Source organism: Vulpes vulpes, chromosome 6 (genome assembly GCF_048418805.1).
Source record: "Vulpes vulpes isolate BD-2025 chromosome 6, VulVul3, whole genome shotgun sequence".
NCBI classification, from domain to species: Eukaryota; Metazoa; Chordata; class Mammalia; order Carnivora; family Canidae; genus Vulpes; species Vulpes vulpes.
In genome coordinates this window covers 74610534-74634283 of record NC_132785.1, presented here as the reverse complement: position 1 = coordinate 74634283, position 23750 = coordinate 74610534, and the positions used below count along the sequence as shown (strand labels likewise).

At 45.0% G+C, this 23750-nt stretch overlaps 1 protein-coding gene and 2 non-coding genes across 3 annotated transcripts in view; 2 read left to right on the top strand and 1 right to left on the bottom strand.

Annotated features, from left to right (window-relative positions):
- SNX6 (sorting nexin 6) overlaps window positions 1-15610 on the top strand; it is a 61072-nt gene extending 45462 nt beyond the window's left edge. The window contains exons 11-14 of the mRNA XM_072761411.1: window positions 2887-2973; window positions 11384-11543; window positions 11623-11708; window positions 13877-15610. Coding sequence (XP_072617512.1) covers window positions 2887-2973; window positions 11384-11543; window positions 11623-11708; window positions 13877-13930 — 387 coding nt within the window. The 3' untranslated portion in view covers window positions 13931-15610. The remainder of the gene's footprint in view (window positions 1-2886; window positions 2974-11383; window positions 11544-11622; window positions 11709-13876) is intronic.
- Window positions 15611-16543: 933 nt separating this feature from the next.
- LOC112926608 (U1 spliceosomal RNA) lies at window positions 16544-16707 on the bottom strand. The gene has a single exon (XR_003236362.1). It is a non-coding gene; the product is annotated as a U1 spliceosomal RNA (small nuclear RNA).
- Window positions 16708-21794: 5087 nt separating this feature from the next.
- On the top strand, window positions 21795-21958 carry LOC140599470 (U1 spliceosomal RNA). Its single transcript, XR_012002363.1, has one exon. It is a non-coding gene; the product is annotated as a U1 spliceosomal RNA (small nuclear RNA).
- Window positions 21959-23750: the final 1792 nt, after the last annotated feature.

Here is a 23750-nt window from a genome sequence, read left to right as displayed (position 1 = left end):
CCTTGCTCCTCTTGAGCTGCTTTCTATTTTTTTTTAATTTTTTTTATTTATTTATGATAGTCACAGAGAGAGAGAGAGAGAGGCAGAGACATAGGCAGAGGGAGAAGCAGGCTCCATGCACCGGGAGCCTGATGTGGGATTCGATCCTGGGTCTCCAGGATCGCGCCCTGGGCCAAAGGCAGGCCACCCAGGGATCCCTTGAGCTGCTTTCTGAGTCAGCACCTCCTGCAAGGGTAACCACTATCTTATATAAGTATTTTATCTGGTATATATTCTTTTATGTCTGATTTCATTACTCAGCATTACCTATATAAGATTCGTCAATGTTGTTGCATGTGTATATAGTTCCTTCATTCTTCCTATGTAGCTTTCCTTTGCAAAAACATACGTAAATTTATTCTTCTGTTTTACTGTTGGTAGGCATTTTGGATACTTTCTAGTTTGTGGCTGTTTACAAATAGTACTTCTGGGAAGCCTGGGTGGCTCAGCCCTTGAGCCTCTGCCTTTGGCTCAGGGCATGATCCTGGGATCTAGGATCAAGTTCCCAATCGGGCTCCACGTGGGGAGCCTGCTTCTCCCTCTCCCTGTGTCTCTGCCTCTGTGTGTGTGTGTGTGTGTGTGTGTGTGTGTGTGTGTGTGTGTGTCATGAAAAATAAATACATCTTTTTAAAAAAATAGTTCCTCAAAGACCATTCTTGCATATCTTCAGCTGAAAATAAATATGTATTTCTGTTGGGTGTGTATAATCAGGAGAACTAGGAGCCATAGAGTCTCTATGTGAAAAGCCTTCATAGATAGTGCCAAACCGTTTCCCTGTTTCCCAAAGTGATTCTACTAATTTACATTCCCACCAGAAGAAATGTGAGCATTGGGTTGTTGAACAGGCTTGTAATATTTGTTATTTTCTTGTTTTATTTTTTTAAGTTTTTTTTTAAGATTTTATTTATTTATTCATAGAGACAGAGAGGCAGAGACACAGGCAGTGGGAGAAGCAGGCATCATACAGAGAGCCTGACATAGGACTCGATCCAGGGTCTCCAGGATCACGCCCTGAGCTGCAGGCGGCGCTAAACCACTGTGCCACGGGGGCTGCCCTATCTTTTTTGTTTTAGTTATTCTGCAGGATGCGTAGGGTTTTTAAATTATAACTTTATTGCAACAGTAATTTCAGACTTACAAAAAAGTTGCAAGAATAGTACAAAGACGGGAGCCTGGGTGGCTCAGGTGGTAAAGCATCTGCCTTCGACTCCTATTATATCTCAGGGTCCTGGGATCAAGCCCCATGTCAGGCTCCCTGCTGCGTGGGGAATCTGCTTCTCCCCTCTGCCTGTACTCCCATGCTCTCTTTCTCTCTCACACACACACAAATGAAGAAAATCTTAAAAAAAAAAAAAAAAAAAGTACAAAGAAACCCTGTTTATGTGTCACCCAGATTTCCTGAATGTTAACATTTTCTACATTGCTTAAAGTACTTTTTCCCAAAGGGGCAACTAGGTACCTCAGCCATTTAACGTCTGATTCCCGATTTCAGCTCAGGGCATGATCTCAGGGTCGTGAGTTGGAGCCCGAGTCTGGGTCCGCACTCAATATGGAGTCTGCCTAAGATTTTTTTCTCTCTCTGCCTCTCCCCCTTCTCAAGCTCTCTCTCTCTCTAAAATAAGTAAATAAAATATTTCTTTTAAAAAGTACTTCTCGGGGATCCCTGGGTGGTGCAGTGGTTTAGCGCCTGTCTTTGGCCCAGGGCGTGATCCTGGAGACCCGGGATCAAATCCCATATCGGGCTCCCAGTGCATGGAGCCTGCTTCTCCCTCTGCCTGTGTCTCTGCCCCTCTCTCTCTCTCTCTCTGTTACTATCATAAAAAAAAAAAAAAAAAAGAAGTTTTTAAAAAAATCAAAAAAATAAAATAAAAAGTACTTTTCCCCCAAAAGGCCCATATTCATTTCTTCTGCCCTTTGTGCATATCTCTTTTTTAAAAAGATAAGAATTTTTAAAAAGAATTAATTTTAATATACTCAATACAATTATCTATGATTCCCTTTAATATCATCAAATATTCAGTATGTAGACGATCCCAGTTGCCTAGGATGGCTTTTTACAGTGGAATTCGTTTGAGTTAGGATTCAAACAAGGTCCCTATATTGTATTTGATTGACACAGTACTTTTTTTTTTTTTTTTTTGTCTGTCTCTCCACACTAAATTGACTAGTTTCATCATTTCAGTCTGCCTCAAACTATCCACATCTTTTTATTACTCCTTGGTGGCTGCTGGCACATTTTGTTAATGTTTTGACTATGTTTCTGGTTGTTCTCAGTAGGAAGGCTGCTTTGAATGACCTAGTCTTCCATTGTCAGCCTTTATCACTTTATTTTTTTTAAGGGCAGGGGGAGTGGTAAAGGGAGGGGTAGAGAGAATCTTAGGCGGGCTACACACGCAGCATGGAGCCCAACTCGGGCTTGATCTCACAATCCTGAGATCATGACCTGAGCTGAAATCGAGTTGGACGTTTAACCTACTGAGCCACCCAGGCGTCCCAGCCTTCATCACTTTAAAATCATGTGTCCACATCATTGAAATAGTGTAACAAGAGAGAAATACAAGTCATACCGAAAGATATTAGAAGTCATAGCCAAGAACTTGAGTCAAATATAGAGTCCTTCCGTAATTTCAGTCATCTTATCTGATCTCGTTCTTTTTTCTGTTCATTTTTTGTCAGAGTCACAAAGAAAAGGAATAGGCTAGCGGAAAGGGGAAGGCAGGGAACCTCAGGTGGAATAAGAATGGATACTCTGGTTATTTATTACTTTAAATTTTTTATGGTAGTTAAAGAAAACATTGGCTGTAGAACATGTGCTAATTAAATGCCTAATTTTTCCCCCTTTGTCAGAAAATAGAAGCACGAGTGTCTGCCGATGAGGACCTCAAGCTTTCCGACCTTTTAAAATATTACTTAAGAGAATCTCAAGCTGCTAAGGTAATTTGATTCTTCATTGTTTTACAAAAATCCATCTCTTTAGAGGTTGTTAGACTTAAGATTATTAATGATTATCTTTTAAATTTTATTTTCAAGTGTGAATTTTTGTTCTCCTTTTATAAATTGTTGGTCATTGAACCCCACATAAGTCTCCTCTATAAACTTATCACATGGTATAATCTAGAACTTTTTCGTTTTTGTTAACTTGGTATATTCATTCAGTTAAAATGCCGACAAAACAAAAAGTAAACCTCCAAATAACAGTCTATATAGCTGAAGGATTCCTAAGCTCTCTATTGAAGGTGAGAGAGCTATGAAACCAGGATATGTTTTATTTTAAGGCAAGTCACATTTCCCTTTGGAAGTCTGTGAGCAAGATTAAAACTCTTACTAATCAAAACAATGTTACACAGAAGCATCTTTAAAGCGCTGAAAATGTAGTGGCCCAGATATTCTAAGTTCAGGGCACCTGGGTGGCTCAGTCCATTAAGCGTCTGCCTTTGGCTCAGGTCATGATTCCAGGTCCTTGGATCAAACCACATGTCAGGCTCCCTCCCTGCTCAGTGGGAAGCCTGCTTCTCCCTCTCCCTCTGCCTCTCCCCCAGCTTGTGCTCTCTCACAAATAAATAAATAAAATCTTTAGGGGAAAAAAAAAAAAGATATTCTAAACTCATTGTTAATTTATGAATCGATATATTGTACAGAAAATTCCCATGTGATCAGTGGTGCTTTATACCGGTTTTTCATTCCTTATCAAATTATAAATAACCCTTGGGGACCTGGCTGGCTTAGTTGGTAGAGCATGCAACTCTTGAGGGATCTCAGGATCCCTCAGTTCAAGCCCCACATTGAACACAGAGCTTACTTTATTTTTTTTTAAGATTTTATTTATTTATTTGTGAGAGACAGAGACATAGGCAGAGGGAGAAGCAGACTCCCTGCAGGGAGCCTACTACAGGATTCCATCCCAGCCAGAATCACACCCAGAGCCAAAGGCAGATGCTAAACCAGTGAGCCACCAGGTGCCTCCACAGAGCTTATTAAAAATATATATATATATTATAGGGGTGCCAGGCTGGCTCAATCAGAAGAGCATATGATTCTTGATGTCAGGGTCATGAGTTCAATCCCTATGTTGAGTGTAGAGATTACTTAAATAAATAACCATAAAGGATAAATAACCCTTTTGTTTATTAAGATTGTGTCTGTTCATGAGAAACACAGAGACAGGCAGACACACAGGCAGAGGGAGAAGCAGGCTCCCCGTGGGGAGCCCAATGCAGGACTCGATCCTGGGACTCGAGTTTCACGCCCTGAGCTGAAGGCAGACACTCAACCACTGAGCCACCCGGGTGTCCCTGAAAACTCTTTCAACTTTGAGGACTTAGGTACTTGCAAAAATACTGTCCATATCAGATTATAAACCATTCACAGGGGGATCCCTGGGTGGCGCAGTGGTTTGGCGCTTGCCTTTGGCCCAGGGCGCGATCCTGGAGACCCGGGATCGAATCCCACATCAGGCTCCCGGTGCATAGAGCCTGTTTCTCCCTCTGCCTGTGTCTCTGCCTCTCTCTCTGTCTCTCTGTGACTATCATAAATAAATTAAATAAAAAAAAAAAAAAAAACCATTCACATGTGTGGGCAGGGATAAAATGAATTACTTACTTTGAGGACTTTAAATTCATTATTTTATTATAGTACGCAGTTGCTAAGGCATACTTTTTAGAACATGGCTTTAAAAATAAATGCAGGGCAGCCCTGGTGGCTCAGCGGTTTAGCGCCTTCAGCCCAGGGCACAATCCCGAAGACACGGGATCCAGTCCCCGATCGGGCTCCCTGCATGGAGCCTACTTCTCTCTCTGCCTGTGTCTCTGCCTGTGTGTGTGTGTGTGTGTGTGTGTGTGTGTGTGATGAATAAATAAAATCTTTTAAATAAAGATTAATTAATTAATTGACTAATTAGACGTAAATGCAGGGACGCCAGGGTGGCTCAGCAGTTAAGCATCTGCCTCCCTCTCTCTCAGTTTCTCTCACGATATTAATAAATAAAATCTTTAAAAATAAAAATAAAAGTAAATCCAAATTATTAGTGACCACAAGAAATAATTGAAATTTAATTGCAATAATTAAAACTACAGCATCGCCTAGGTGGCTCAGCAGTTGGGCATCTGCCTTCAGAGCAGGGTGTGATCCCAGTCGGGGGATCGAGTCCCGCATCAGGTCGCTGCGAGGAGACTGCTTCTTGCTCTATGTCTCTGCCCCTCTCTGTGTGTCTCATGAATAAACAAATAAAATCTTAAAAAAAAAATTAAAACTACGTACAGCAGAGAGAGTATAGGAATCGATGGCACTGTGATAGCATTGTATGGTGTCAGATGGTAGCTGTACTTGTGGTGAGCATAGCATAACATACAGAGTTGTCAGATCACTGTTGCACACCTGAAACTAATGTAATACTGCGTGTCAGCTCTACTTGAACATGAGTGAGTGAATAAAATCTCAAGCATATTCCATGCTGAGCACAGAGACTCTAAAGACCCATTTTTAAAAGGCACCTCAGGGGGCACCTGCGTGGCTCAGTCAGCTGACTGTCTGCCTTCAGCTCAGGTCACGGTTGATAGAGCATGCGACTCTTGATCTCAGGGTCCATGAGTTCAAGCCCCACGCCGGGCTCCCTGCTCGGTGGGGAGTCTGCTTCTCCCTCTCTTTAGGGGCACCTGGGTGACTCGGTTGGTTGGGTGTCTGCCTTTGGCTTGGGATGTGGTGCTGCAGTCCTGGGATCCAGCCCTGCATTGGGCTCTCTGCTCACTGGGGAGCCTGCTCCTCCCTCCCACTTGTGCTTTCTCTCACTCTGTCAAATGAATAAATAAAATCTTTAAAAACTAATAAAAATTAAAATGGGTCTTTAGGGGTGCATGGGTGGTGCAGTAAGTTAAGTATGTAACTCATGGTTTCAGCTTAGGTCATGATCTCGGGATAATGAAATCGAGCCCTGCCTCGGGCTCCAAGCTCAACGTGGAGTCTGCTTGAGATCCTCTCTCCCTCTCCCTCTGCCGTCGCCCCTCATGCACTCTTATTTCTCTCAAATAAATAAATCTTAAACAAACAAATAAGAGTCTTTAGTGGGGAAAAGAAAGATAAGGGCACCTGGCTGGTTCAGTCAGTGGAGCATGCAGCTCTTGATCTCAGAGTTGAGAGTTTGAGAATCTTGAAAAATAAATAAAAATTAAAAATGGCTCAGCTCAGGGGCGCCTGGGTTGGCTTAGTTGGTTAAGCATCTGCCTTTGGCTCAGGTCATGGTCCCGGGGTCCTGGGATTGAGCCCCACATCAGGGTCCCTGCTCAGCAAGGACTCTGCTTCTCCCTGTCCCTCCCCCTCTCCCCCCTCCCCTGCTCATGCTCTGTCGCTGCTCTCTGTCTCCCAAGTCAATAAATAAAATCTTAAAAAATAAGAATAAAATAAAATAAATAAAATAAATTGTCCCTGGCCCATTTTAAATTGGGTTGTTCATTTTCCTACTATTGAATTTATTGTATTCCTTTCCTTTTTTTTTTATTTTTATTTATTTATGATAGTCACACATAGAGAGAGAGAGAGAGATGCAGAGACACAGGCAGAGGGAGAAGCAGGCTCCATGCACCGGGAGCCCGACGTGGGACTCAATCCCGGGTCTCCAGGATCGCGCCCTGGGCCAAAGGCAGGCGCCAAACCTCTGCGCCACCCAGGGATCCCTGGTTTTTTTTTTTTTTTTTTTTTTCTATTTTTGGGATAGCGGTCCTTTCTCAGATACATCTCTTGTAAATACTTTGTCTTGGTCTGTGACTTGTCTTCTCATTATCTTGATAGTGTCTTTGGTAGAGGAGACGTTTTTTATTTTAATGAAGCTTACCTTATAATTATTTCTTTCATACATCATGCCTTTAGTATTATATCTAAAAAGTCTTCACCAAACCCAACATGTTCTCTTATGTTACCTTTTAGGGGTTTTATAGGTTTACATTTAGAGCTATAATCCGTTTTGAGTTAATTTTTGTAAAGGGCGTAAGGTCTGTGTGTAAATTCATTTCTCCGTGTGCGGATGTCCAGCTTGCCCAGCACCATTTGTTGAAGACTGTATTATCTGCATGGTATTGCTCCTGTTCCTTTGCCAAAGAACAAATAGGTAACTGTATCTGGTTCTGGGCTCTCCGTCCTGTCTGTTGACTTACGTGTCTGTTCTGTCACCAGTCCCACACTGCCTAGACGGTAGCTGTATAGTCGGGCTTCAAGTACATACGTCGGTCCTCTGACTTTGTTGTTCTCCTTCAATATGTTGATGATTATTGTTTGCCTTTTGCCTCCCTACACTTGAGAATCTGTTCGCCAAGATCCTCAAAATAATTTGCTGGGATTTTGATTGGGATTAGTTAAACCTATCCCCTAGGGGGGAAGAAGGAATAGATCAAGTTGGGAAGAACTGATGTTGACAGTGTTGAGTCTGCATATTCATGATCATGGAATAGCTCTCTGCTTACTTATTAGCTCTTCCTTGATTTCTTTTATCAGGGTTTTGTCGTTTTGGCAGCAGGCAGCAGAAGATGCAACTCCTTCTGTCCATGGGTCCTGCCCCTACACTTGAGTTTTGTAGTTTTCCTCAAGTTGACTTTGTATTTCTTTTGTTAGATTAATCCCTAGGAGTTTCATTTCTGGGGTGCTAATGTAAACATGTTTTTAATTTCAAATTCCACTTGTTCGTTGGTGGTATATAAGAAAACCATGGATTTTTGTGTATTAATGTTGTATTCTACAACCTTATCATACTCCTTCCTTAGTTCCAGGGTTTTTTGTTGCCTTTTACAAATTTCTACGTAAACAAGTCATGTTATCTGTGAATAAATGCAGTCTTATTTCTTCCTTCCCGATCTATATACTTCCTATTTCCTTATCACATTAGCTAGGGCTTCCAGTATGATGTTGAGAAGGAGTGATGAGAGGGAACATGCATTATTACTGATATTAGTGGGCAAGCCTCCAGTTTCTCACCATTCAGTGTGATGGTAGCTATAGGGTTTTTGGTAGATGTTCCTTATCCAGTCGAGGAAACACTTTATATTCCTTGTGCGCTGAAACAGTTGCTTTTCTTTAAAGGACAGAAACTTTTTTTTTTTTTTTTTTTTTTTAGGACAGCTGTCAATTGATTTTTTTTTTTTTATTAAGATTTTATTTATTGGAGGGATCCCTGGGTGGCGCAGCGGTTTGGCGCCTGCCTTTAGCCCAGGGCGCGATCCTGGAGACACGGGATCGAGTCCCACGTCGGGCTCCCGGTGCATGGAGCCTGCTTCTCCCTCTGCCTATGTCTCTGCCTCTCTCTCTCTCTCTCTCTGTGATTATCATAAATAAATAAAAATTAAAAAAAAAAAAAAAAAAGATTTTATTTATTGGAAAAAAAAAAAAAAGATTTTATTTATTGGGATCCCTGGGTGGCGCAGCGGTTTGGCGCCTGCCTTTGGCCCAGGGCGCGATCCTGGAGACCCGGGATCGAATCCCACATCGGGCTCCCGGTGCATGGAGCCTGCTTCTTCCTCCGCCTGTGTCTCTGCCTCTCTCTCTCTCTCTGTGACTATCATTAAAAAAAAAAAAAAAAAAAAGATTTTATTTATTTATTTATTTATTTATTTGAGAGAGCTCAGGCACGAGTTCGAGCTGGGGAAGGAACAGAGGAAGGGGGGAAAAGCAGACCCCCTGCTGAGCAGGGGACCCCCCCCCCATGTGGGGCTTAATCGCAGGACCCCAGGTTCATGACCTAAGCGGAAGGCAGACCAACTGAGCCACCAAGGCCCCCCCAGTCAGTTGATTCTTAACAAAAGTGCTAAGACAATTTAGTGGGGAATAGACTTTTCAACAAATGGTAGTACTGTGTCAGCTGCATAGTCACATGAAAATAAAGTTAGACCCCTTCCTCACACTGTGCATAAAAATTTGCTCAAGATTAATCGAAGACCTAACTGTAACGGCTAAAACTTTAACATTTTTAGAAGAAAACAAATGTAAATCTTTGTGACCTTTGATTAGATGTTGGTTTCTCAGATACACCCGGAACACAGTAACCAAAGGAAAAAAAAATAAATTGGACAAACCTTATTAAAATTAAAAACGTCTGTGTGTCACGGTACACTATGAAGAGAAGTGGAAAGCCAACCCGTAGACTGGGAGAAAATATTTACAAGTCATACGAGTCCCTAATAAGCAGCTGAGATCCAGAGAATGTAGAGAACTAATTTTATCTTCTCGATAAAAAGACAAATAGCCCAGTTACCAAATAGGCAAAGGACTTGAATCAACCTCTCTCCAAAGAAAATATACAAATGGCTAATGAATACATTAAAAGACGCTTCTTCGTCAGGGAAATGCAAGTCAAAACCATGGCAAGGGTTGCTGGGTCAGTGGGTAGAGCATGCGACTCTTGATCTTGGAATTGTCAGTTCTAGAGATCAGATCGCTTAACAAATATAATCTTTAAAAACAAAACCAAACCACAGCAAGATACCACTTCACACCCACTAGGTGGCTTTAATCGAAAAGACAGATAAGGGTTGCCAAGGATGTGGAGAAATTAGAACCCTCATACAGCGGTCAGTGGAAATAGAAAATGGGGAGTGCCTGGTTGGCTCAGTGGGTTAAGCGTCTGCCTTTGGCTCAAGGCAGATCTCAGGATCCTGGGATGGAGGCCTGTGTTGGGCTCTCTGCTCCGTGGATAGTCTGCTTCTCCCTCTCCCTCTGCCCCTCTCCGCCCCTGCCCCCGCTCATGCTTGCTCGCTCTCTCCCCGCCCCCCTCAAATGAATAAATAAAATGTTATAAAAAAAACAAGCAAAGCAAGCAAGAGTGCACCATAAAATGGTACAGCTGCTTTAGAAAACAGTCTGGCAGCTTCTCAAGAGGTTCAACATAGAGTTACCAAATGACCCAGCAATTCCACTCCTAAGTAATGAGATATGAAAGAGAAAGGAAAACATGTTCACACAAAAAACTTGCGCAAGTATTCATAACAGTATTATTCATAATAGGCAAAACATGGTAACAAACCAAATGTCTGTCAACTCATAAGTGGATAAATCAATGTGGTATTTCCATATAATGAAATATTATTTCGCAATAAAAAGGGAGGAAGTACTGGTTCACACAATAACGTGAACGAATTTGAAACTTTATGCTAAGTAAAGAAAGCCAGGCATAAAAGGCCCCATATTATAGGATTCCCTTTTTTTTTTTTTTTTTTTTATGAACTGTCCACAATAGGCAAATCAAAGAAAGCAGATTAGTGGTTGTGGGGGGCGGTGGGGTGGGGGGGGACGGTGGTGTGAGAGGAAATGAAGAATGACTACTGATGGATAGGTTTCCCTTTGGGTTACAGAATTGTTCTAAAACTGATTGCAGTGTTGGATGTGCAATTCTGGTTGTGCAACTAAAAACTGTTGAGCGGTGCCTGGGTGGCTCATTCGGTTAAGCGTTTGCCTTTAGCTCGGGTCATGATCCCAGAGACCCGGGATCAAGCCCCACTTGTTGCTCCCTGCTCAGTAGAGTCTGTTTCTCCTTCTCCCTCTGCGCTCCCGGCCCCACGCGCGCTCATGCGGGATTCTCTTCCGCAAATAAATAAAATGTTCAAATTTCAAAAATAACGAGACGCCTGGGTGGCTGAGCGGTTAAGCGTCTGCCTCGGCCCAGGACGTGATCCTGGAGTCCCGGGATCGAGTCCCGCATCGGGCTCCCCGCATGGAGCCCGCTTGTCCCTCTGCCTGTGTGTCTCTCATGAATACATAAATAAAATATTTTTTAAAAGATTTTCAAATTTTATTTATTCATGAGAGATGGGGCAGGGGCGGGGGGGTCGCTGCGGGCAAAGACATAGGCAAAGGGAGAAGCAGGCTCCGTGGAGGGAGCCCCATGCGGGACTCGATCCCGGGATCACCACCTGAGCCTAAGGAAGACGCTCAACCACTGAGCCACCCAGGTGCCTCATAGGTGAATTTCTCTCGGTAAAGCTGTTATAAAAACCATCTAGAAGAGTAACTGGCATGTGCTGTATCCATAGTTGAAGTATTCCCTCTGCTGATGATGGGGTGGCGGCGTAACTATTAGAAACATGCAGCGTGGGGTCCCTGGGTGGCGCAGCGGTTTGGCGCCTGCCTTTGGCCCAGGGCACCATCCTGGAGACCCGGATCGAATCCCACGTCGGGCTCCCGGTGCATGGAGCCTGCTTCTCCCTCGGCCTATGTCTCTGCCTCTCTCTCTCTCTCTCTCTCTCTCTCTCTCTCTGTGTGTGTGTGTGACTATCATAAATAAAGAAAAATTTTAAAAAAATATATTTAAAAAAAAAAAAAGAAAGAAAAGAAACATGCAGCGTGTATTACCAGGAAGCATTCTGTTTTATAGGATCTCCTGTATCGAAGATCTAGGTCACTAGTGGATTATGAAAATGCGAATAAAGCACTGGATAAAGCAAGAGCAAAAAATAAAGATGTCCTGCAGGCTGAAACATCCCAACAGTTATGTTGTCAGAAATTTGAAAAAATATCTGAATCTGCAAAACAAGGTACTGTTAGCTTACCGTTTGATCCTGAAGTATACTTCAAGCTATTCTATAAAATTAATCTCATTTCTTTTGTTCACAGAACTTATAGATTTTAAGACAAGAAGAGTTGCTGCGTTCAGAAAAAACTTAGTGGAATTGGCAGAGTTAGAACTGAAGCATGCAAAGGTTAGTGTCACATTGAAGGCTTAATAATTTAAATGACTTCTAATTTAGGAATGAGTCAGTTACAGGGTGCCTGGCCAGCTCATTGGGCTCCTGAGTTTGAGCCCCATGTTGGGTGTAAAGGTTACTTTAGGAAGAAAGGAAGAAAGAAAGGAAGAAAGAAGGAACAAAGGAAGAAAGAAGGAACAAAGAAAGAAAGAAAGAAAGAGAAAGAAAGAAAGAAAGAAAGAAAGAAAGAAAGAAAGAAAGAAAGAAAGAAAGAAATTCATTGTGGAATTGATAATAATTCTTTAATGACCTTTTCCTTCTTCCTACAGGCATACACAAAGAAGTATTTCTGAATTAGAATTCATAATAATTGGAATTATACTTTTTGAAGATTATTTTACTACTTCAAAATAATTCTGATTTAGAAAATAAACATCCTTCTTCTGGGGTTTTTCTGTAGCGTTTGCTTCCTTCACATCAAGCCCTTTCTTGTAGTTAATATAAAGATACAGCTTCGGGGACACCTGGGTGGTTCAGTTGGTTGAGCGTCCAACTCTTGCTTTGGGGTCAGGTGGTGGTCTTGGAGTTGTGGGTTCCAGGCTCAGCATGGAGTCCACCTGAGATTCTTTCTCCCTCTCCTCCTACCGCTCCCACTCGTTTTCTCTCTCTCTCTCAAATAACCATTTTTTTTAATTTTTATTTATTTATGATAGTCACACAGAGAGAGAGAGAGAGAGAGAGAGAGAGAGAGAGAGGCAGAGACATAGGCAGAGGGAGAAGCAGGCTCCATGCACCGGGAGCCTGATGTGGGATTCACTCCTGGGTCTCCAGGATCGCGCCCTGGGCCAAAGGCAGGTGCCAAACCGCTGCACCACCCAGGGATCCCTCAAATAACCATTTTTTTAAAAAGGATAAAGTTTGGCCCAAACCTTATAGTGATTTTAAAACTAAAGAATCTTAGAATTGAGAGGGATGTGGGCGCCGGAGTGGCTCAGTGGTCGAGCGTCTGCCTTTGGCTCAGGTCGTCATCCCGGGGCCCTTGGATCGAGTCCTATATCGGGCTCCCAACGGGGAGCCTGCTTCTCCCTCTGCCTGTGTCCCTGCCTACTCTCTGTCTCTCGTGAATAAATAAATAAAATTTTTAAAAGAGCCAGAGAGAGAAAATTGAGAGGGATTTTACAGAGCACCTAATTCAAACAAGAATATCTACAGTTTCTCCAAACGGTCAGCTCTGCGAGACTCTAGTACCTAGGACGGAAACCAGTATCGTGTTTTGATTAGCTAAAAAAAAAATCACTTTTTTTTTTTTAAAGATTTTATTTATTTATTCATGAGAGACACAGAGAGGCAGAGACATAGGCAGAGGGAGAAGCACGCTCCTGGTCTGGGACGCTAGCCCAGGACCCCGGGACCACGACCTGAGCCAAAGACAGGTGCTCAACCACTGTCCATCCAGGGGCCCCAGTCAATAAATCTGAAAGAGGAAAGAAAGAAAGAAAGAAAGAAAGAAAGAAAGAAAGAAAGAAAGAAAGAAAGAAAGAAAGAAAGAAAGAAAGAAAGAAAGAAAGAAAGAAAGAAAGAAAGAAAGAAAGAAAGAAAGAAAGAAAGAAAGAAAGAAAGAAAGAAAGAAAGAAAGAAAGAAAGAAAGAAAGAAAGAAAGAAAGAAAGAAAGAAAGAAAGAAAGAAAGAAAGAAAGAAAGAGAAAGAAAGAAAGAAAGAAAGAAAGAAAGAAAGAAAGAAAGAAAGAAGAAAGAAGGAAGGAAGGAAGGAAGGAAAGAAAGGAAAGAAAGAAAGAAAGAAAGAAAGAAAGAAGAAAGAAAAAGGGAGAGAGAGAGGGAGAGAGAGAAGAGAGAGAGAGAGAGAGAAAGAAAGAAAGAAAAGGAAAAGAAAAGAAAGAAAGAAAAGAAAAAAAGAAAAGAATGTTCAGTAGTTTAACTTGGACACAAAGAGCACCTCTTCTCTCTCAGTAGATCATGCCAGGTAATCCAAAACAGGAATATTGGTGTACATGGACATTTACTGAAGCATCTGGTTATGTGGAAAATATTGTACGTGAAACAGGTTGAATAGTTTTAGGTCTTTAAACAGTTACTTCCGTATAAGGAAGCAGTTGTTTTCCACGTGCTGTGACTTTCCGGTCCGGTTCTTCTGGGCTTCGTAACTTACTCTCCTTTCCTGTTTAGGGTAACCTACAGTTGCTGCAGAACTGCTTGGCAGTGTTAAATGGAGACACATAAGCCGCACTCCACCTTCGGCTAAAAAGGGCTGCCTTCCTTCAGATTTTATTTTTGTTTTCTGAATGATATTAAAGCATCTACTGCTCACCGGGAAGAAAAGAAACAGCTGACAAAGTGCATCTACTCTCCTTTTTTCTGAGAAACAATGGAGCGGAGCCGTCCGTGGGTTCTGCCGATCTGTGGGGGGACACTGCCCTCCTGTACCCGAACGCTCCCTGGGACAGCCGTGGGTCACCTCGCGCTCCTCCCCTTCCAAAGCCCAAAGTTCAGTCTTTTCCTTCAGTAGCCTCCGTAGCTGTGTTTATTTTACGCGTAGTGTTCCTTATGGCTGCCAGCCTCATTTACGTTTAAGTACTTTCTGAAGTTTAACCCTTTTCAAAATACATTGTTCAAACAAGGTAAAGATTGCCGGCCGTCACCTTCTTTTGAATTTTGTTTTCAAAAGACATTGTGTACCACCTTAGTTCATTCATGTATCCTGGTAAAGCATCGTAATCAGACTTATTTTTTAATTAATGAACATTTCTTAGAAGTTTTGGGACAGACTTTATGTAATCTTTATAAGTATGATTTCTGATGAAAAGCAAATGCATTAGTATGTTTGCCTTAAACTGTAGACTAAACCAACTATTATCAAATAAAAAGTGATAACAGTGATAGTTTTTTTTTTAACTCTGTGGTCATTGTATCACTCTAAAATTTGGAGTAGCTATAACCCGTCTACTCCTTTGTTATGCTTTACAGTACAGGTCCTACGTTTTCTTTTTTTCTTTTTCTTAAAATGGCATATTGAACCAAGTTCACCAGTCCCTCTACAAAAGGATGAGCTGCTTTCCTGTGTGCGCTTTTTTGCATTTCATAGAAGATGGAATCGGGCAGAGGCAGGTTAGAAACAGCCATTTCTAAACTACGGGAGCAGACAAAATAAATGGTCTGTTACGGTTTCCTGAATTCAGTCTCCATCTAGTTCAACTAAGGAACCATGCGACGTGCCATTGAGCCACTTGATAGTCATACTGGTGCGTAAATCTGCAGGTAGAGAGGAAGAGTGCTCTAGGGAACAGCACTTGTCGGTGGGGGAACAGTTGGAATAAAAAGGATACTAATTGTCAGTAATTACGAATATTATTGGCCTTTTGGATGTAAATTAACATCCTGTCATTTCTCCTTTAAAATTAGGTTGTATGGTTTTTTTTTTTTTTTTCTTTTTCACTGTCTAAGTTTTCCTCCAGTTGGAAGCCACAGGTATGGTGGGTGGGTTCCTCGTTTACATTTTCCCAGACCCCGTCTGTGGGTCTTAAGGGTAGTCACCATGATTCCAGCCTCGCGTGTTCTCTTGCCTTACTGGTGTGCCATTTAATGTTTCTTTCACTGAGGTGGTTCCCTGATGCCGTTTGAGCCTGATTTTTCTGTTGCCTGAGAAATCTCTGTGTTTTCTCCTCCCCCACGTCTCCTTCACTGGTGAAAATAGGCCCCTGCGATGCTCTCCGGTGGGTGAACATGGGACAGAGAGCCCTGGCCTCCGGATTCGGGTGCGGTCCTTTCACCGGCTGCCCTTGTGGCCTGAGGCGGGTTGGCTTGACCCGTGTCTGCCTCATTTTCTCTACCACAAAGGACGTACTGACCTACCTCACAGGGGTGTTGTGAGGATGAATAAACATTGGTACAGTGCTTTGGAAATGTGAAGATGCTGTGTAAATGCTAAGAAATAGCAAGTACAGGGCAGAAAGCAACGTACGACGTTCCACGTAGCCCTCAGCTACTCTGTACCAAGGAGGTCTTTTTGGGGGAAAGGCGTAGGAGAGTGTTAACATACATCCTTTGGTCCCTGGGTTACATTTTTACAGTGTTTGTTGGGGTGGGTTAGACTGGAAGCAGCAGTACGTACGTATTAGAGCATGGGGCGGGGGGGGGGGGGGGGGGGCTTGATGAATACATATAAATGAGTTGACCACACTGTCCCAGGGCCTTCTCACAAAACACAAATAAGAACAAAGGTTACTCCCTCAAGGGCCTACTTAAGGAAAGATTCTACTTGGTACCTCCAGAACGACCGAAGCATTCCATACTTCACTGCTAGTTGCTGACTTCAGAAAACCAAGGTTTCACGGCTCTCGTGCCGTGGCATTCATTACACGTTTGTTGGCCCCCGTGCCCCTGGGGGACACGAAGGAGAAACAGGAGGATGCCCGGTGGCCACCCTGCACGGGTAGTATAGAGTTTCCGGCGGGTGACTGCTGACCCTCTGAGAGGAAAAGATCGACCTAGGCACTGGGAATAATCCGGGATGGGAACGGTGGGATGGGAAGCAGGGGAACGCAGTTCGCGGGTGAGAGCGGGAAAGGAAAAATAAAGAAACTGCAGAGGAGGGGGAACTGTGGAAGCCCGACCAAACAGGAAAACTCCAGCGTTCAGCCGTGGGCAAGCAGGCCGTTGAAACCGGACGCAGGCTCGCGGCGTCCCGGCCGTGCGCACAGCGGGAAGTCGCAAATATAAACCGCAGTGACGCTGCCAGCCTCGAGATAAGAACGCGAAGCGCCCCCAACCACGAAGCCACAGGAACGCTGGACCCGCAAAAAGCATAACTGAAACTGCTGTTAAACACCCAGATGTCAGGGGAAAGCGCGAACGCAGTCCCCCACTACCACAAATTATGCAGTCGAGTTTCCCACATTTGGGGAAATCGCAGGGGTCAGCACATCCGGAGTGCAATGGATAAGCCTCGCCCTGGGAAAACCACCTTCGTGATCATGGTATCTCCCCTGCCAGGTAAGTATGAGTTGCTCCCCGCCCCGACGCACACACCCTCGCGCTCGCCCCACTCCTTACACACGGTCACTTCACGCCCGCCGCCTCCGCACCCCGCCTCCCCGCGCCACCCCCGCTGACACCTGCGCCCACCCCACGCACCGCCTCCGGCGCCTTTATCTCGCCCCACGCGGGCTCCGCGGGCCCCGGCGCTGCCGGACCAGCGGCCTCTGCGCGCCTGCTCATCTGCATACGCCACGCCCCGTCCCGCCGTTCTCCGGCTTGTGTTCCGCGCCCTGCAGATAAAAATAGACGACCAGGCGGGATCTGCTCTGATTTTTTTTTTTTTTTAAGCGAAAATAAGCGTTAGTTTATAGTTCCGGTTTTTGATTTTTGGTGTTTTGTTTTGTTTTGTTTTGTTTTGTTTTGTTTGTTTTGTTTTGTTTTGAAGTAACCTCCACTCCCAGTGTGGGGGCTTGAGCTCCGCCTCCTAGTCGCCTGCTGTACTCTGAGCCAGCCAGGCTCCCCACACGCTAGGTTGTAGTTTAAGGCCAGACTGAGGCGTTTGACACTCTCCTTATCTTTTTCTAACCTTTTGCCACTGAGAAATAGTCTTTTGGACAGTCATCCCTCCATGGGTGTCTACTTTTTCTTTGGCTGACCTGCGGCTTCCAGCAGGTGAGGGCAGGTTTCCTTGACCTGTAAGTTTCTCTGGGGATGACACGCTAACTATGTTAGGTAATAAATAAATAAATAAATAAATAAATAAATAAATAAATAAATGTCGGGATCCCTGGGTGGCTCAGCGGTTTGGCGCCTGCCTTCGGCCCAGGACGTGATCCTGGAGTCCTGGGATCAAGTCCTGGGATCAAATCCCTCATCCGGCTTCCTGCATGGAGACTGCTTCTCCTTCTGCCTGTGTCTCTGCCTCTCACGAATAAATAAATAAAATCTTAAATATATTATATATATACATATAAACTCCAAAAACATATATAGTATTCTACCGTTTGTCTAGGGAAAATGTGAAAACAAGAAAAGTATACAGTCTTTCAAAAAGACAATAATAAACCAGAACTGATGACAGTTGGGGCGGGGTGAATAGAAAGAGTGATGAGTGAGTGATACTTTACTGAGTGTACCTTCTTTGTAATTCTGATTTTGGGAACTCTATCAATGCTTTACCTGTATTTTTAAACTGCAGGGGGGAAATCCCTAAAATTGCATATAAGCACGGCTGAAACAAACTGTCTCAGATGAGTAGTATAAACCCCACTGAAATAGGAAAAAAATAAAAAATAACCTAGTGAAATGACTTTTGGACACAGTACACTGACTATAAACATCTCATAAACACCTTGTCCAAAGACAAGAACTGCGGACAAACTCTGAACTGTCCCATAGTAGGTTTGTAGTTCATAGCTATGTCTGTGGAACGATTCTGTAACAATGTTGCATGTATGGTAGGCTTAAGCTAATGAGTAAATGGAGATTGGGGAGTCAAGGTTCTCACTGCCAGAGAAAACAGATACAAATAGGAGGTGGTGGAAGGCAAGGGGAATCCATGTGTGTAAAACTGAAAGTGGAAATTGACGGTATTGGGATGGGCTCATTACTTTTAATAGAATTAATATAACAGGTACGGATACGTATACATACATACATACATATATATATATTTTTTTTTTTCTTTCTTTCTTTTTTACCTCTATCCACCAAAGGGGACTAGAAGGAAAGACAGCATTCAGCTTACCTCCTGCCAGGATCTTGCTTTCTAAATGCCGTTCTCCACTAAAAAGAACCAGGCCGGGCAGCCTGGGTGGCTCAGCGGTTTAGCGCCTGCCTTCGGCCCAGGGCGTGAATCTGGAGTCCCGGGATCGAGTCCCTCATCGGGCTCCCTGCACGAGCCTGCTTCCCCCTCTGCCTGGGTCTCTGCCTCTCTGGGTGTGTGTGTATGTGTGTGTGTGTGTGTCTCAAGAATAAATAAATAAAATCTTAAAAAAAATAAAAAAGTATATAAAAAATTAAAAGAACCAGGCCTCTTGGAAAAGTAGATTTTTTTCAGGAGTCAAGAAAGGCACAAAGTGACCCAGGAACATCTCGTGCCAGAAGACAAAGAAATGCTCCAATAATCGTATGGACGTGTCAAAGGACAGCAGCAGCCACCCTGCACTTGATCTTAGCCAAGAGGCGGAGAAGTGATTCACAGTAGCCACCCTGAACCGACTTTCATAGGCCCAACCTGATAACATCTGAACATCAAAATAAATTTAAAAACAGTTATTGGTTACAAACAACTGAATAAAATAACCACCATGAGTTCATATGGATGGTACACAGGGAAGGAGGCAAAGTTCCTCCGTACACTACAACGCCAACTAATAAATGGAGAATGAATGATGGAATTAGAAGATCAACATTTGTCAATTAGAACGCAAGAGTCCTCAAAGGACGCTATTGTGTTAGGGGTGCCTGGGTGGCTTGGTCGGTTCAACGTTCCCACTCTGTTTCGGCTCAGGTCATGATTTCGGGGGTCCTGAGATCAAGCCCCCCCGCCCTCACTGGCTCAGTCACTCAGAGGGAAGTTGGCTTGAAGATGCTTTTTCTCTGCCCCTCCCTCCACTTGCTTGGGCCCCCCCTAGCAGACTGCCGGAGTGCGGAGTCTGATGGGGGGCCAGATCCTAGGACCGGTGAGATCCTGACCTGAGCTGAAACCAAGAGTCAGACAGACACTTAACCCATGGAGCCACCCAGACGCCCCTAAGTGATCAACGTTAATACCACCAATAATTGAACAAACTCGCTTCCTGGGCCTCCAAAGGTGGTGCCCAGAGGAACACCCCGTATTAATTTGCTAGATCTGCCATCATAAAGTACCACAAAGCGGGTAGCTTCAAAGAACACAGCTGTGTCCTCCTACGGTTCTGGAAGCTACAGGTCCAAAGGCAAGGTGCCAGTAGGACCATGCTCTCTGAGTCTTTGAGTAGAGTCTTTCCTTGCTACTCCCTAGCTTCTGGCGGTCACGGTCAATCCTCGGCTTGCAGCTACATCACTACAATCCCTGCTTCTGTCATCACATCGTGTTCCGTTTGCAAGTATCTTTACCAGGCATTTTCCTCTCATAAGGAAAACAGTCACACTGGATTAGGGCCTACTCTAGTGACCTCGCCTTAACCTGACGGTGCTTGCAAAGATCCTTTTTCCAAATAAGGTCACATTCATAGGTACCGGGTCTTAGGACTTCAACATTTTTGGGGGAAGGACGTGAGCCAACCCATAACAGACACAACATCATTTATGTAGTCTGGGTATCAAAAATACATACCCGGATATACTTAGGAGGAAACATAGGACGACTCAAAAATTGAAGGATATTCTACAAAATAACTGGCCTGTAGTCTTCAGAAATGCCTGCAAAATGAAACGTAAAGAATTACCTGGGAGCCATCTCATAGTAAAGTCGCTTAAAGAGACCTGACAACTGGGCTCCCTGCTCAGCAGGGAGTCTACTCCTCCCCCTCCCCCTGCTCCTCCCCCCCACCCCCACCCCTACCCCATCCCCGCTTGTGCATGTGCACTAGATAGTATTTATTTGACAGAGAGAGAGAGAGAGGAGAGGGAGGGAGGAAGAAGCAGACTCCCTGCAGAGCAGGGAGCCCTATGTGGGGCTCCATCCTAGGACTCTGGGACCATGACCTGATCCGAATACAAATAAATGTTAAACTGACTGAGCCACCCCTCAAATCAATAAAATCTTGAGAGAGAGAGAGAGAGAGAGAGAGAGAGAGAGAGGTGACAACTGAATGCAACGCACGATTTTGAATTTTCCTCTGCTGTAAAGGACATTATTGGGACAATTGATGGAAATGGAATCATGCCTGTAGAGGAATAATATTGTATCAACGTGAATTCCTTCATTTTGAAAATGTTCCCTTTTTTCAACCAAACAGGATGCTATGCTACATTTCCTCGGATCTTTAAGCTGCTAGAACCTCAGGGAAGCCTTTGCTGACCGTCTCTTGCCTTGCTCTGCTCCGGAGCAGCAATTATCCAGGGACACAAACAATTCAATGATCTTGCTCATATCGGGAGAGGATCTTCATATTTACCTCCACTGGATACCCAGAAAGGATCTTCTTGTATACAAGAGGAAAGGACAAGTGTGGGCAGCGTGAGAGGTAACCTAACCCGGCGGGATGGAAGTGGGACATTTCTGTTCATTTGATTTCGGGAGAGCATTCAACACTCCTCCCCAGCCCACCATCTACTCTGTGAAGGGACTCCTTGCCCTGCCCGGGGTCCTGTTCAAAGGTTCCTTTCCTTGTTGCAAGATTAGGTTACTCCATAATCTGAAAGGTCATAATCAGGGTTAAAAGAATTTTTTTTTTTTTTTTAAAGATTTTATTTGCTCATTCACCAGAGACGCAGAGGCAGAGGCAGAAGCAGGCTCCCCACGAGGAGTCCGATGCTGGACTAGATTCTGGGACCCCGAGATCACGCCCTGAGCCCAGGGCAGGCGCTAAACTGCTGAGCCAACCGGGCATCCCGGGTAAACAAAATGTCATGTTAAATCGGTGACAAAACTCTCATCTTGGTATGTAACGTTTAGACCACTGTCTGTTGCGTATTGCGTGTAATCTTTGCGGAAAGGAAGGCGAGACCGAACCCCAGCCCTGAGCCACCACCACTCCCGCGGGGCTCCAGCGGACCCCGCCTTCTCGGGTCTCCGATCCGGGTGCCGCCTCCCGGCCGCCCGACCCCCACCCCGGCCCCCTGCCCTCCAGGCGTCCGCGGCCGCCGCGGCCAAAGACTGGGACGTCCGGCGGCGTCCCAGAGCCGGGGACCGGACGGGGGGCGGGGGGGAATGGGGACGCCACGACGGGGGCGTGGCGTATGCAGATGAGCAGGCGCGCAGAGGCCGCTGGTCCGGCAGCGCCGGGGCCCGCGGGGCCCGCGTGGGGCGAGATAAAGGCGCCGGAGGCGGTGCGTGGGGTGGGCGCAGGTGTCAGCGGGGGTGGCGCGGGGAGACGGGGTGCGGAGGCGGCGGGCGTGAAGTGACCGTGTGTAAGGAGTGGGGCGAGCGCGAGGGTGTGTGCGTCGGGGCGGGGAGCAACTCATACTTACCTGGCAGGGGAGATACCATGATCACGAAGGTGGTTTTCCCAGGGCGAGGCTTATCCATTGCACTCCGGATGTGCTGACCCCTGCGATTTCCCCAAATGTGGGAAACTCGACTGCATAATTTGTGGTAGTGGGGGACTGCGTTCGCGCTTTCCCCTGACAGTCTTGGTGGCTAAGATCAGATCTCGCTTCTGCACGAGGGCGCACCGGGAGGCTCCTCGGTCGCTCCTCTCTCTCTTCTTGTTGTCCTTGTGACCATCCCGGAAAGTGCTCGCTTTCGGTTGTCTCTATGTGGCGAGGAACAACTTCTTTACGTTGAGCGGTGGCCGGATCCCTCAGTAATGGAGAGGTAGTATCCTTTGTTTCAGTGTTTTCGGTATCTTTGAAAAGACTCACCTAGAGAGGCGCAAGTCGCTTTCAGCAAATCTCCTGTGGGTTTGTTTGCTTTGTTAGGATCTTACTTATTCATGAGAGAGAGAGGGCAGAGACACAGGCAGAGGGAAATGCGGGCTCCATGCCGGGCGGGAGCCCCACGCGGGACTCGATCCCAGGACTCCTGGATCAAGCCATGGGCTGAAGGCGGCGCTAAACCGCTGAGCCCTGAGCCACCTGGGCTGCCCAAACCAGGAGAACGCGTTTTCTTTCTAAGATTTTTTTTTATTCTTCAGAGACAGAGACAGAGACACAGGCAATGGAAGGAGCAGGCGCCGTGCAGGGAGCCCGATTTGGGACTCGATCCCGGGACTCCAGGATCTCGCCTGGGCAGAAGGCAGGCGCTAAGCCACTGAGTCACCCGAGCTACCTTTTCTTTTTTTTTTTTTTTTTTTTTCTTTTCTTTCCTTTTCTTTTCTTTTCTTTCTTTTCTTTTCTTCTCTTCTCTTCTTTTCTCTTTTCTTCTTTTCTTTTCCTCTTTTCTCCTCCTCCTCCTCCTCCTTTCTTTCTTTTCTTCTTCTTCTTTTTTGAAGATTTTTATTTGAGAACCCTTTTTCAACTCAACACTTCTTCCTGCCCATCTTCTTTCCTGCAGAATTATTATCAAGGCTTTATCAAAACCTTCATTAGTGTGGTCCAGTGACCAGCAGTCTCAGAAGCGTCACCTGCCACCCTGGGGGCATGCTTAAGAATGCAGCATCTTAGGGACTCCTAGCTGTCACGCTGGGTTAAGCCTCAGACTCTTGATACCAGCTCAGGTCGTGATCTCAGGGTCTCAGTGGAACCTGCGTAACTTTCTCCCTCTCCCTCTCCCTCACCCTCTGCCGCTCCCTCTGCCCCAAAGGATGAGGCATCTTAGGCTTCCCCTTTGCACAACTTACCAAATCATACTCGCCAGTTTAACAAGAGTCCCAGTTGATTCTATACACATTGATGTGTGAGAAGCACGGATCTAACACGGTGTATATTTGGGTTTTCTAACTTTACCCACTGGGACCTAACTTCCCTGAGGGCAGGCATTCTTGCTTATTTTGTTGACTCTTCCATTCATACTTGGCTGGAATAGCGCATGGCTATGTAATAGGCTTTTAATATAATTCATGAATTCACTTACTGATCTCAGGCTTAAAAAAGTAGATTCCAACCATGTTCCAGATTCTAGCTCTGAGTCCAGGTAAGATTATTAACACTGTATCCTTCCTACAGAGAAATCACAGAGTTGGAAACACTCTCTCCTTGGTCATTTTCAACAGTAGTGTCTCTGAAGGTCATTTGCTTGGGCGCTTGGGCCCCTCCGTGAGAGCTGTGAAAAAACAGTCCATGAGCTCAGGGGGAGGATCCGCTGGTCTACACCATGAGCCCCCAACCTAGTCTCCTTCAGCCCCTTCTCGCGTTGGAAGAATGGGAGGGATCATCTTACAGACATCAGAAAAAGGAAAGTCAGGGGTATGCGCCTTAACTGCTCTCACATGCCTGCCTCCTGCTCCTGCATTGCTTCACCCTGGGTCAAGCTGTAGGG